Source organism: Lontra canadensis, unplaced genomic scaffold, assembly GCF_010015895.1.
Source record: "Lontra canadensis isolate GAN:19392208 unplaced genomic scaffold, GSC_riverotter_1.0 scaffold48, whole genome shotgun sequence".
NCBI lineage: Eukaryota > Metazoa > Chordata > Mammalia > Carnivora > Mustelidae > Lontra > Lontra canadensis.
The window spans coordinates 7,576,056-7,589,849 of NW_022631042.1; the positions used below are offsets into that span (position 1 = coordinate 7,576,056).

The 13,794-nt window shown below is 36.5% G+C and overlaps 1 protein-coding gene across 7 annotated transcripts in view; it reads left to right on the plus strand.

Annotated features, from left to right (window-relative positions):
• Window positions 1-13,794, plus strand: part of MAGI2 (membrane associated guanylate kinase, WW and PDZ domain containing 2) — a 1,351,061-nt gene that overhangs the window by 860,310 nt on the left and 476,957 nt on the right. For all 7 annotated transcript variants that reach the window (XM_032873261.1, XM_032873263.1, XM_032873262.1 and 4 more), the window contains one exon: window positions 11,249-11,464. In XM_032873261.1, the coding sequence (XP_032729152.1) occupies window positions 11,249-11,464 (216 nt within the window). The remainder of the gene's footprint in view (window positions 1-11,248; window positions 11,465-13,794) is intronic.

Here is a 13,794-nt window from a genome sequence, read left to right on the forward strand (position 1 = left end):
GAGTCAGAATATCACCTCAGGAATCATTTTAGAACTCTGTAGCTTCATAGGAAGACACTTCACAGTCCTTTATTACCTCCTCGTTCTCTTCATCTTCATTCTTTCCTTTCTTTTCTTTCTATCTTTCCTTTCCTCTTCCTATTTCTCCTTTTTCTTCCTTTTTTTCCATTTCTTTTTGGAACTTTTCTTGACTTGAATTCCTCCCTCTGTTTTTTTCTTTCTTTATTAATGAACAATTTTTCTACAATGAATTTGTATTTTTGAGGGTTGCCTGGGTGGCTCAGTTGATTAAGCATCCTGGGGTCCTGGGATCAAGCCCCATGCTGGGGCTCCCCTGCTCAATGGGGAGCCTGCCTTTCCCTTTGCTTGAGCTCTCTCTCTCTCTCAAATAAATAAAAATCTTAAACAAATAAACTAGTATTTCTGGTACTTTCATAATTTACTACAAATGAGAAAGATGATGTGATAGACAAAATTATAATGTAAAAATTTGAGGAGTAGGGGAAGTATACCCAATAAAATGTTCATCTTTAAAGACTTAATGGTTGGTTTCTGGCATTTGAACTGTAAAGTGCCAGTAGTTCTGATAGTTTTCTTTGTGATGAAGTTGATTTTCATAGATTTTGTTTATGTTGATTCAGAGAAAAGCAATTTTTGTTATTACTGTACAGAAAAAGCCTTATGCTTAAGATACCAAATCTTATTTTCTTTAGCCTTTTCCATTGTTCATTGTTCTCCTGGCTTATAAATTGGTTCTATTTACATCTAAATTACACCAGCTAGCTTTAAGCATACTCCAGGACTTAGGATTTATGTTTGTAAATGTCTCACCCAAGATGATCGCAATGAATATGCTGACTAAAAAAATCAGAAATATTTAAAGTGTCACATGGACTAAAATACGAAGTTGAAGTGGTTAAATATGGCTGTCCACAAAGTAATCACAGTTCACATCTTGTGGGGATATACTTAAAGACTGTCTAATTCACCAAAAGGGATGGATGCAAATGAAAGGCTTGGAACAAAAATAGAAATACTCTGCAACCGCAACCACCTTCCCAAAAGGGAATGGGCAAAGAAATAGAGAATAAAATGGTAGTTCTACACATTTATGTCAAGAAAGCAGGTAAGTACAGGCTCTCAAGTAATTGAAACTGTTGACTACATTTTATTGCCATTCTCTGTTTCAGTTCAGGACTTTCTAATATGATGGTGAAGAAATACAACCTGTTGTCATTAGATTCTTTGAAATTTTCCATTGCAGAACTTTGGAGCCGAATATTTCAGAACTGTGACCCAATTCCATCATTTCACAAGTGAGAAAACTAAGATTTGGAGGAGTTTAATGCCTAATCCAAGCTCTTGTAGGGGTTTAGTGTAGAGCCTCAGTTAGAACCCAGATCCTCTACTGTGTGCAGAATTCTTTCCACTATGGCAAGCTTGGAAAAAATGCAGAAGACAAATTCTTCAGAGAGAAGTGAAATTCTTTCATACTGTTTTTCTGACTTTTATTAGCAGCTGAGGATTAGAAATTAGATATTTGGCAAATTTCTTTCATCATTAACCAACAATCAAATTAAAATTAATCATAATTTCAACTGGGTATTGTACTTGCAAGGCAGTGAAAAAAGAAAGTCTTAGAGGTCTCTTTAATTTCTTAGTGATCTTAAACTATCACAGTTAATAGCACCATTGAGAGAAGGAAGTTATATGACAAGCTATAAATGTTGTGTGAGAAAAATAATATTGTCCTTGAAAGGTTCAGTTTCCTCTATCAATTTTTGAAAAAGTAAATTTAATCAAGATGACTATCTCCAGGCATCCACTGAGTTTTGTACAAATGCCCATTTAAAAATTCATCAAATTTTCATTTCTGCTTTTTTATTTACTGAGATGTGAAGGGACTGCCTCTTAAGCCCTGAGCTCACTAGACACTTTAAAACCTTAAACAATTAATTGCAATAATTAACACAATTGAAAATGGTTTCCACTCCTGGTTTTCAGACATGTAAGTTTGTTACTAACTGGAATCATAAATTATTTTTTTCAGTGCTGTTTTCCAAAAATCTTTGCTTTGACATTTTGCATAAGTTCCCCAAAGGTCATCACATTTACCCACTGAGTGCCTTGACTACCAGGAAAACACTTCTTTTGTGGATAGCATCTAAGGTGCTTCTGAAAATTATGTTCTACCACTGAATTGGCCAGTAGCCCAAATTTCATGATTAACTTTTTAGTGTTTAGCTTTAAATACTGTTAAAATGCAAGCGTTATATGGGATATATTAAGGCACTTTTAGTCATCAGTATCTTCTTTTAAATTAGTTCATTGAAGTGTTAAAACCCAGTCATTTAACAAGACCCAAAGGAAATCAGAAATAGGACACATATACTGTATAGAGGAAAAAGAAAATTTGAATTGTTATGAGCATGAGGTATCAAAGTAGGAGCCTATTAAAAGGAAAGTGAGGCACTTGGTACCAAACACTACAGATACTCAGAATGAGAGTATGTTGCTAGAGAGAGAGCAAGAAAGGGACAACAATATGAATAATTGATCTGTTTTTACATCACTACCATGAGTCAGCAATTCCTCTCTCTGTGTGTTGTGACTGATTGTAAAGAGAGTTCTTTAGCCTTCTATTTGTACAGAAGAACAGGGTCCTCATACAAGTTCAGATTTACATTATTTACATGAAATATTTGGTTTTTTTCACCTCTTTTAACCTGTAACTTGATAGTCAAATGTGGATTTTTCAAGTTAATACAAGATAAAGTGATAAGATAGATGATTAAGAAACAGGATGGAAGAGCATTGTTAGGAGATATACATTTGTTTGGTCATTAATAATATTTTACCAGAGGGTGCCTGGGTGGCTCATTTGGTTAAGTGTCTACCCTCCACTCAGGTCATGATCTCAGGGTCCTGGGGTTGAGCCCCACATCCAGCTCTCCTCTCAGCAGGGAGCCTGCTTCTCCATTTCTCCCTCTGCCGCTCCCCACTGCTTGTTCTCTCTCTCTCTCTCTCTCTCAAATAAATAAATAAAATCTTTAAAAAAATAATATTTTATATGTACTTAGTGCAGCAAAGCAATTATACAAGAGAAATGTCATTGACACAATGTCACTTGAAATTGTTATTATTTTCTGGTGTTTATTCAGTTTACCTAGTCATTTAAAGCAGAGGTTTTCACTTTACTGTTTATGAGAAAAATGAGCCAGTCAGGTGATAATATGGTAACCTAAAATGTTACTTGATAAAAGGGATTATCTGAGGCTATGATGTCCAGTATAGTAGCCACTATTCAAATACTGCTCTTGAGCCCTTGAAATGGGGTGTGTCCAAAGTAAGATGTGCTCTAAGAGTAAACTATACGTTGGGTTTTAAAGTCTTAGTAAGAAAGAAAGTAAAAATATTGCATTCATAACTTTTATATTGCTCATATATTGAAATGATAATATTTTTGCTATATTGTACAAAGCAAAATCATGTTAAAATAATTTTCATCTTCTTTTCCTTTTTTTTTAAGTGTAGCTAACTAGAAGAATGTAAATTTCATGTGTAACTTATATTTGTGGCTCAGATTACATTTTTACTGGGCATTGCTGCTGTAAGGGATTTAATATTATTTAAATACGATACGCTCGTGAAGTGGGCTTGTACACTTTTTGATGTTGCTATAATTATAAATGTTCAAATGCTTTCCTTTGCAAGTAGATGTACATTTGACATTGAGAAATTGTATGTAACTTCCTTCTGTTCTCTTGTGGATTTCTTGCCTAACTTCTGTTCATATGTTATTTGGCAAAGAAGGGAAATGTTCTCAACTCTTCCAAATAATGCCTGAAAGGAAGAGTCACTAAAGAGAAGGGTATGCGATTCCCTTTAAATAAGCAAACCATCTACCCTCCCTAGTCTGTGAGCAGTTAGATTTAGTAAAGATGTGTCTTATGCCTGTCCACATTGCTAACACGAATAAATGAAAATTCAGTCAGAATGACCAGAAGGAACCTACAAAACGTTGCAGACAAGTTTCAGAAGATGTTAAATTAAGTCATCTGTATGATTGCTGGAGAGCACTGATAGACAGTTGAAGGCAGTTACAAAAAGATTGTGTGTCATTGGGAATCATATTGTAAAAACAATAAACGTTTAATTTAAAATAAACCTGAAATTCTTAGGTAGAGTTTGTTGCATAATAATCCAATTTGGCATATAAAAAATCGACACTTTCCCATTGTTTGCACCACTGTGCACATTTTGGAAGTCACAGTTAACATTGAATTTCTGCAGAATAAAGCAATTTATTATTTGGTGCAGGTATAAGTGACAAAATACCATTTTAGATGTTGTTCCTATCCCTGGCACATAGGAGATTAATGTTTTCTCCACAAGAGAAAAAGACCTTATCTTTTGAGGTCACAGAGTTTTTGCATCTTGGCCTGAGGCTAATAACTACATATGACACGAAGAGGGAATGAGACCTTTTGGGGGGGAACCAAACTTAAGTATCAGAGCTGCTTACAAAAGTGACTTCAAAAACCAGTAGACACGTGCATTCTTAAGTGAGACTCTGAGTCTTGTTTTCTGGTAGGAAGTGTAATTTTAAAAAAGTAGACTATTGTCTAAATTGCATTTACCAACTTTGTTTTGTACTTACAGAATTTCTAAAACACTAACTCTGGGCCCATTTGACTGATTTTTGCCATGGCTGACAAGTGTTTTCATGGTTTTTGATACTAATTTTAACTCATTAATATCCCTCGTGTAATATGTTAAACATGTCTTAAAATTTGAATGCGTTCATGATTTAGCTCTTTCTATTAATAAAAATCTAAATCTCTGATGTGGATAAAAATGATTGTTTATGATCCATCAAGTTTTCTAACATAAATAATTATGAATAGATCTGGAACTCTGAATCTCTTATTTCCATTTGATGTCAAAGTCAGATTTTGCCAGTGCCATTAAGGAGGCCAGGTATCAAACTGTTTGCTTCATTTATAAAACTATATAACACAAATGCTGAGATTCACAACCTCTTAAATTTTGCCATAAACTGTTTCCAACACAAGGACAGATTCTCAGGCTCTCTAGGGATCCCAGTGATGGGCTGTGTTGTATGCATGCCCCAGAGTGCCTATAAGCAATCATCTCTTTTCTACTAAACCATTATCTGAAATTGATTCTTTCTGGTTACCAAAATGGGAATAAAATCACTGAGAATATTGGGGAGAAATGAGGGTCAAGACTTTAATCTGCGAGGTATGTTGAAGACAAGAATATTATCTTTCTAAATCTCAGCTCCACTTGGGTGCCATATGGAATGAACTATGACCATTTGATGTAAATTCTACATGTTATTATTACACACCCAAAGGATCTAAGTATGCTACTTAAAAAACCAAAAGCACTAAATAACAAACCACATGTTCCCATCATGAAAATTGATCTTGCTTAAAGGGAAAACACATTGAAAATAAATAAAAGCATTTCAAGATATTCCAGTTCAGAGTGTTATATTTCCCTATACCTAAAATTAGTTTTTAGTGTCATTCCTACTTTTTATCTTAATATCAGAACCTAAATTCATAAAGAATATGGTATGTCTCAGAAAATGCTATTTTGGTGTCTATTCTCCTTCAATAAGACCAAGGGTACAGAAAAGAAAACAGTTTATAATTCACTGAAATAGTCTCCTGTTCCCCCGCCTTATTTTTCCATTGAAATGAATGTGAAACCAACAAACACCTAGAATGGGTTAGAAAAAGATAAAAACATAATTTTAAAAACTTAGACTATTTGAAAAGGTTATTTGGTCTACTAAGGAGAGAAATAATTCCTTGGTAGTCTTCAAGTGTATGCCATGAGAAGTTATTTAGAAAACTATTTTAGGGGGAGCCAGGGTGGCTCAGTGGGTTAAAGCCTCTGCTTTCAGCTCAGGTCATGATTCCAGGGTCCTGGGATCGAGCCCTGCATAGGGCTTTTTGCTCAGCTCCTGCTTCCCCTTCTCTCTCTGCCTGCCTCTCTGCCTACCTGTGCCCTCTGTCTGTCAAATAAATAAATAAAATCTTAAAAAAGAAAAGTCTCTCCTGGATGACTTAGGAATGGGTCTGCATAAGAGTGGGTAATGGATTAGATTTTCCAAAGACTTTCTCAGCAAGTTTAGTTCATAACAGTGTAGTCTCTTTTAGTCCCTCTTCCTTTATAAGAAATTAGTACAGTGGCCATTGTAAATGGGCAGTTATTAGATTTTTTTTTTATAAAACCAATTACTGACCTTTTTTAGAGTATTCTTTTTATTCAGATTTCTAGAAAGCTTTTCCATGTTTATGATGTCAGATATAGGTGCATCCACCCTGTTTCACTCTTTTATAACTATAACTTTATGAGGAAAAAATTCATTCTTTTAAGTACTTAAAAAGCTGAGGAATAAATCAAGTTCCTCAAATAATTGTCTTTTCCCTCAGGTGTTGATTAAAAATAACACTGTCTAATGTATAGATTATCCTAATTATAATAGAAATAAGTGAGCAATTTCATATATCATTTGATTTTGTCATGATATTCAACAAAGTAAAATTTTATATTAAACTCACATGAAACTGCTAATGAGTACATCATCTTTTATAAATACATATATATTCAGAGAAGAGTAGACTAGAAAAGCCTATATCCCCCCTCACCCCCAAAACACTCATATGCGTGCAGGCATGCACCACATGTACATTTTTGGAAGGGGGGAGAGGGAATAAAGTGACCCAAAATGTCCCAACTTTATTATTTGGTAGCAATTATTACCTTTCCTTTTTGAAAGTAATAATTTGTGCCTAATGGTTGTGACTTTTTTTTTATGAAAAAATTTTTAAAAGATTTTATTTATTTTTTTGACATAGAGAGATCACAAGTAGGCAGAGAGGCAGGCACAGAGAGAGGGGGAAGCAGGCTCCCCACAGAGCAGAGAGCCCGATGCAGCACTCAATCCCAGAACCCCAAGACCATGACCTGAGCTAAAGGCAGAGGCTCAACCCACTGAGCCATCCAGGTGCCCCTTTATTAAGATTTTTAAGTAATCTCTACACCCAGTGTGGGGTGAAATTTACAAGACCAAGATCAAGAGTCCTGATGCTCTAGCAACTGAGCCAGTGGGGCGCCTCCCCATCCCCCTCCCCACCCTCTCCCATTGGTTGTGGCTTTGAATGAAGTTCTTTCCTGTCAGTTCAGGGCAGATTGCAGATTTCATCACACTTTTTTTTTTTTTTTCTTTCTCTTGAGCGGCAACATAGTATTTTGAAGAGATGAAGTTCTTACGTCAAAGAGATACAGATTTTCCACTCACTTCATGTATAGTATTGGTCAACTGTTTAATTTTTAGAGATTCCGTATTTTTTTAACTACAGAGACAGTGATTTCATACAGTTTCCTGATGAATAAGTGTCCAAGATAGCCATCATATACTGAGACCTGTTCTGAGCTAGGCACATTATATGCCCCTTCATTATCATCAATCCCTATGACAGCACTGAGGGGTAGGTGTTATTCTAGCTCCCATTTAATCTAAGGGTGCATCAATAAAATGTCTGTTACACTGTCCAGCTCAGTAAATTGTAATGGTAGTGATGGTAGTCATAGTACTAGTCATGGTAGTTGCTGTTTTGACTATAGTCATCTTACAGCCCCATGTTCCCAGTTTAACTAGAGAAATGTAAGGATGGAAAGAGGCAGCCAGTTTAGGGGACACAGGATTCAAAGACAGTCTGTTTCAGCATGATCTGTGCAGTTAAATATTACACCATATTGTCATGATATTCTGGGATTTTAGATATTCTAAATGCTTGGCACCGTGCATAGAGACATTTCATTCTTTTTTTTTTTTAAGATTTTATTTATTATTTGACAGACAGAGATCACAAGTAGGCAGAGAGGCAGGCAGAGAAAGAGGAAGGGAAGCAGGCTTGCTGCTTTGCAGAGAGCCCAATGCGGGGCTCTATCCCAGGACCCTGGGATCATGCATGACCTGAGCCGAAGGCAGAGGCTTTAACCCACTGAGCCACCCAGGCGCCCCGAGGCATTTCATTCTTAACGGGACACTATTCTAAACTATATTTAAAAACAGTTTGGTGTTTATTTTCTTCTGAAATCATGCTGTTGTGTTACCTAAAAGGCATACTTTACCCTTAGTATATGGATTTTTATATACTTCCATCAGGGAATCTTTTCAATGGCTTAGTGCTCTGACTACCTGGCTAATTCTTCAACTTAGTTTAGGTATTTCTAGTTGCCTAGTTCTATGCATTGGGTTTGGCATATTATATTTCTCAAGTGTAGTAATGGTATGGGTTATTTCTGTGCCTCTTCTAAATTGCTCTTATTATTGCTATGAAGATAATCTTAACATTTTAGCTAATGATTCATACAGTTTTACATCTAAAATGTAATCTGAATTCTTATTTTCATAAATTAAATTATAGAAATAGAATATTACTATATAATTTATAATCACGTTACGTGCCAATAGGTGTAATTATTTAGCAATATAAATTCATCAGGATCTGTTACTTCATATTTATTTTTAGCCCAAGATATGAATTCATTTCTAATAAATAAAAGGTTATGTTTCTACTTCAGGGAGATTTAAACTATAAAAGACAAGTTGCGGGGAGGACACTGACATGTGTTCCATTTTTCTCACTACTGTATACACCTGAAGGTATTAATATTCTCAGACTACTACTTACAAGTATATTATGTATTGGGACACACTGGTTATTTACTAGTTTTACTTTATGTTTATTGAATAAGCAGTTGAGTATTGAGATTCCCTAGACAGCATAGCTGGGTACTGAGAATGGTGCAAGCCCTTGGGGATGCTGAGATATTACAGACTTCTAAGAAGTAACTAGCAGTTTGTGTTTGCTCAGAATTCAGCAAGTACATTTAGAAGTCTGATTCATTTGAAATGCTCTAAATTAAATTAGAAAGTAACCTTTAGCAAAATATATGTCATCCACTTTGCAGACTTCTGTATAAAAGTTTTACATCTATAAGAACCACTGTACATGATGGTATTTTTTTTCCTCCTTGTATTTCCCTTACAACTGTGAATACCCATGAAATGAGCAACAGCATTAGTATATGAGCTAGCCTTTAGAGTAGTCACCGAGTGCCAGCGTGAGGTTTACACTGCCGTGAAAACCATGGCAATTTTACAGTTTATGAAGCACTTCCTCAGACACTCTTCATCTTCGCAATAACCCAACGAAGAGGCCAAGTGTCTTAGGCATTGGTCATTTCTGCTGACCCACCACCCCAGGACCCTTCCCTCCTGGGTAGAGCCCTGCCTCCCTCTCCCGAAATCGAAGGAGAGCAGCCAGCCACTCTCCTGCCCTAATTTGGCCACTCACAGGCTCTTCCTTGACTGAGGCTCAGCCAATGAGACAACCCTGCCTGAGAGTTTTCCTGGAAATGAGCACATCAGAGCTCCTGAGGAGAGATGGGGGCTCATTCCAGGCAAAGGAGTGGCAGGGAGGGGTTGTGTCCACAGCCGTGGAATTGCCTGGACTCTCAGCGTCTGGGACCCAAGTGACAACTTGCATGTTTTGACCAGACTCCTTTGTTTCTGCCTATTTTCCCCCAAATTTTTCAGCTTCTACCCTCAACTGACCGTCTCATTTCTTCTCAGCACATGCTTATCATGTTTAACATGGCTACAGTAGGTTTTGGTTATTGGCAACCTATAGGTATAACAAGAATTGCTATTCCTGATATACAGATAAAGAAATTGAGGCTCAGTGAAGTTAAGGAACTTCCTTGAATTGTAGTTGTAATAGAAAAGCCAAGTCTAGAGCCCAGGACTTCCAGCTCAGGGTTGTTTCTTGCACAGCACACTGTTTTCCCTGTTGCCTTCAGTGGCCTCTGCAGATAGTGAGACGTGCTTTCTCCTCTGTGCCTCTTTGATAGCAGTACTTAGTTCCATTTATGGTTATAATCTTATCTGCTTGATGTCAGGTGCACCTGTCTTCTACCCTGTTGAACATCTGGAAGACAAGGATTGTTTTACAGTCATCATTTTTTCCTCAAACTTATTGGAGTGCCTGGGTGCAGACCCAGTACTAAATAAAGATTGTAATGAATGAGTAGCAAATGAGTGCATAAATTATTCAATTAAATGAAAACACCAATGTGGGCTTGAAGTTGGTGCTAAAAGTATAACACTGGTTTTAGAAAGTACCACTATGTTCTTTACCAATCAAAATGTTAAACTATAAACAATTCACCTTAACTATATCAAGATGCTCACTTAGTAAGTGTCGATTCCATGTCTGCTGTGTGTTAGGTGGTTATTACAGGGAGAAATAAGAATCTGTCTCCTTCTTTAAGAAGTCTAACTGACTGGTGGGAGAATCAAATATTCCATAGCTGTGGGGAAAAGAGCGGTGATAGTCTGAAGAATGATCAGGGCAGCAGGCCCACTGTCAGCAGCCACGGGAACCACTATACTGGCCTGGCAATACCTCTCTGGGCACGATGCTGTGACCATGAAGGAAGACAGCCAGAGCCCTTTGAAAGCTGGAGAAAAGCACAATATGCTTTGCCCTTCCAGAATGTTGTGTGATATGCTTTTTTAAAAAAAAAAAAAAAAAAAAAAGGCTACATGGGGTGCCTGGGTAGCTCAGTCAGTTAGGCATCTGACTCTTGGTTTCCATTCAGGTCATGATCCTGGGTTCCTGAGTTTGAGCCTTGCCTATCCAGCTCCACACTCAGTGGGGCATCTCTTCCTCTCCCTCTCCCTCTTTCCCTCCCCCATGCTCACACAGTCTCAATTTATCTCTCTCTCTCAAATAAATAAATCTTAGGAAAAAAAAAAAAAGAGGGTTACCTGCACCCTCATTCGGACAGAATTATTTTTAAAAAGGCTGTAATCAAAGCTTATCAAATTTTTAAACTAATTTTGAAGTTCCTTTGTACCATATGAGACTAATACATAAGACTATATTTTGGTTTGGCAAAAGGTGAGAATGAAGAGGAAATTTTTATCTTTATATAAGCATTAAAGCCCAATATAATAATAGCAACAAATAAAGATATATATAAAAATGTGAAAGGATATAAAGCCATATGTATGTATGTGTGTAAAATATATGTAAGAAACAGGATACACATTTGTCAATATAATTTCCATTCTTTACAGATTACACACACAGTAAGAGAAATATTTAATTCCATAATGTTTTGGTATCACTTGCAGACAATTACTACGGCACGCCAAAGCCTCCAGCAGAACCAGCACCCTTATTATTAAATGTGACAGACCAGATTCTTCCAGGAGCCACTCCAAGTGCTGAAGGAAAACGGAAGAGGAATAAATCAGTGAGCAACATGGAGAAAGCAAGTATAGAGCCTCCTGAGGAAGAAGAGGAAGAGAGACCTGTGGTCAATGGAAATGGAGTAGTAGTAACACCAGGTTAGTCACTTACACGTGTGTGTGTGTGTGTGTGTGTGTGTGTATGTGTGTGTGTGTGTATGATTACAGTCACTTTCAGAGAGAGAAGATCATGATATCAAAAGGAAAGGTGCAATTCTTATATCCTTTTGTTCTAATTTTGACACATCATGCAACTAATTCAAGTTCCTCAGTTTTTGGTTTCACTTGCACAGTATTGATGGCCATATAATGAATGGTTACTACATCGTAGAAAATGTTACAAGTCATGAATATGATTGTGCAAAGTTCGGGGGTCTTTGCTCATGAATATTAGGGAAATCTGTCTTCAGAAACCGTACTGTACTCACGGTTCTGTAAAAAGAGGCTGTCATGTGATTTAGTTAACAACTTCAGTGAACACTGTCCTCAAAATGACCAGAGTTACACCACGTCTGTATATTTTTCTCTCCACCCTTATCATCGGAGAAAGCATCTTTATACACTGACTTGATGAAGGCATCTACTCACCTACTCTGAAAACAAGAAGACATTTTATCTCTTTGATTTATGATCTATCATATCATGTATATGAAGAATATCAGGCAGATAAAGAGTGGGTTTGCTGTTTTCTTGTGCTTATTACTAACAGAGTGCCAAATTTTTTATTATAAGAGATATTTATCATTATATTATTCATAATTAAATGTTGAAGCAAATATACGGCGTTCTTGTAGCCTCTAAGCTTAAAGTAAGTTTCCATAGTTTTGTTTTAGTTATTTATTTTTTAATAACAGCGTATCAGTAAGCATTGAAAATCTAAGAACCATGTTAAAGCTCTTAAAAATGTAAACCTGTGTGCTTTGCATACATACTATTCAAATATATTTCCTATAATGGCTCTGATATCTATGTTTTTAATTATCACTGTACTGTTTCTATAGTGATGTAATTGAATTTTCATGCTCAACTATTTTTATCAAAGTTTTATGAGCTTGTTTTTTATCTTCCTTTTTCATAGTACCTGTAAAAATTCCCTTCCTTGAACATAAGGAGACCAGAATCTAATCTGTGCCAATCAAGGTGTAAAACCCTAAGAAGGGGTTTCATCTTGATTACTCAGAGGAGGACAACTTCCTTCATTAATGTAATGGTGAAAAACATGCTCTAATCCTACCAATCACTGGTACAAATGATTTCTGGATACAAATGCTAAAAATTACTATTGGTACATAATGTAACTTGTTTACTACAACCCTGTGCTGGAAAAAAATGTGATGAGGTTCAGAAGGTGAAGAGCTAAGTAAATGTATATGAGAAGAAAATAATTTACAGGTTTACAGTTAATTTTCAAGCAATTAGATACATTTTCTTTTTTGATTCTGAAATACCTTTGTCAAAATATTTACTTTTCGTTATGGAATAGATATAAATTAAGTTGACAGTAGTACATAGTTTTCTTAGTTATCTTTGATGTGAGAAGCCAAATGATTTAGCCAGGTAGAAGCAATAAGCATAAAAGAAGCAGAAGTTGGGGATCAAAGAGCAGTTACAGAGTTTCTTACTGGTTAATCCCTTATAGATAAAAATATAAAATATGTGTCCTTTGTTGGGCCTGAATCATTGGTTTCTATTTCATTTCTACTCTGTATAGGGCAAATCAAATGAAGCATTCTTGACCCACAGATTTATAAACTAGAAAATTACTTAATTGGGGATCATAGTGAATCACCATTCCTTTCAATTCATACATACTAGTTATACAAGGAAGTGTGTGTGTGTGTGTGTGTGTGTGTGTGTGTGTGTTTGGCTAGGAAGTCTTAAGGGCCCCCAAGGAAAATGGATCAGTTTGCACTCTTCTTAACCAGCCCTAACAATATCTCTGTTTCTGGACCTCTCAGCCTGAGGTTGGTAGAGAACAGCTACCCAGGTCAAATCTGGGATGTCTGGATACTTAATAGATGCCACAAATGCTTGCAGATGCTTACAGTGGCTCTGTAAGCCTAGCTGGACAAATGGCCCTTATACAGTCTTGTTCTTTCCCTTGTGGCGGATGAGAGAGAGGTAAATTAGGCAGATCTTCACCCAGTGTTGGAAGATGGAGCAAACAGCCCCAAGCCAGAAATGGGTCTGTCGTTCCTTATTAGAAATCTTTGTTTTTCTTTATGTTTATACAACAGAAACTTGAGGATTCACTTTGCCTTCCTCCTATACTCAGCTCCTCACCTTCTGAACCTTGTCACAATTTCCACCCCCAGCAGAGGGTCTTTATCCTGCCTTTGTTTTTTTTCCCATACACAGTCACCAGATATAAGACGCTTCCAACAATATTGAGAAAATTGTTGCTTAAATTTTAGTTACTGCCTCGTACC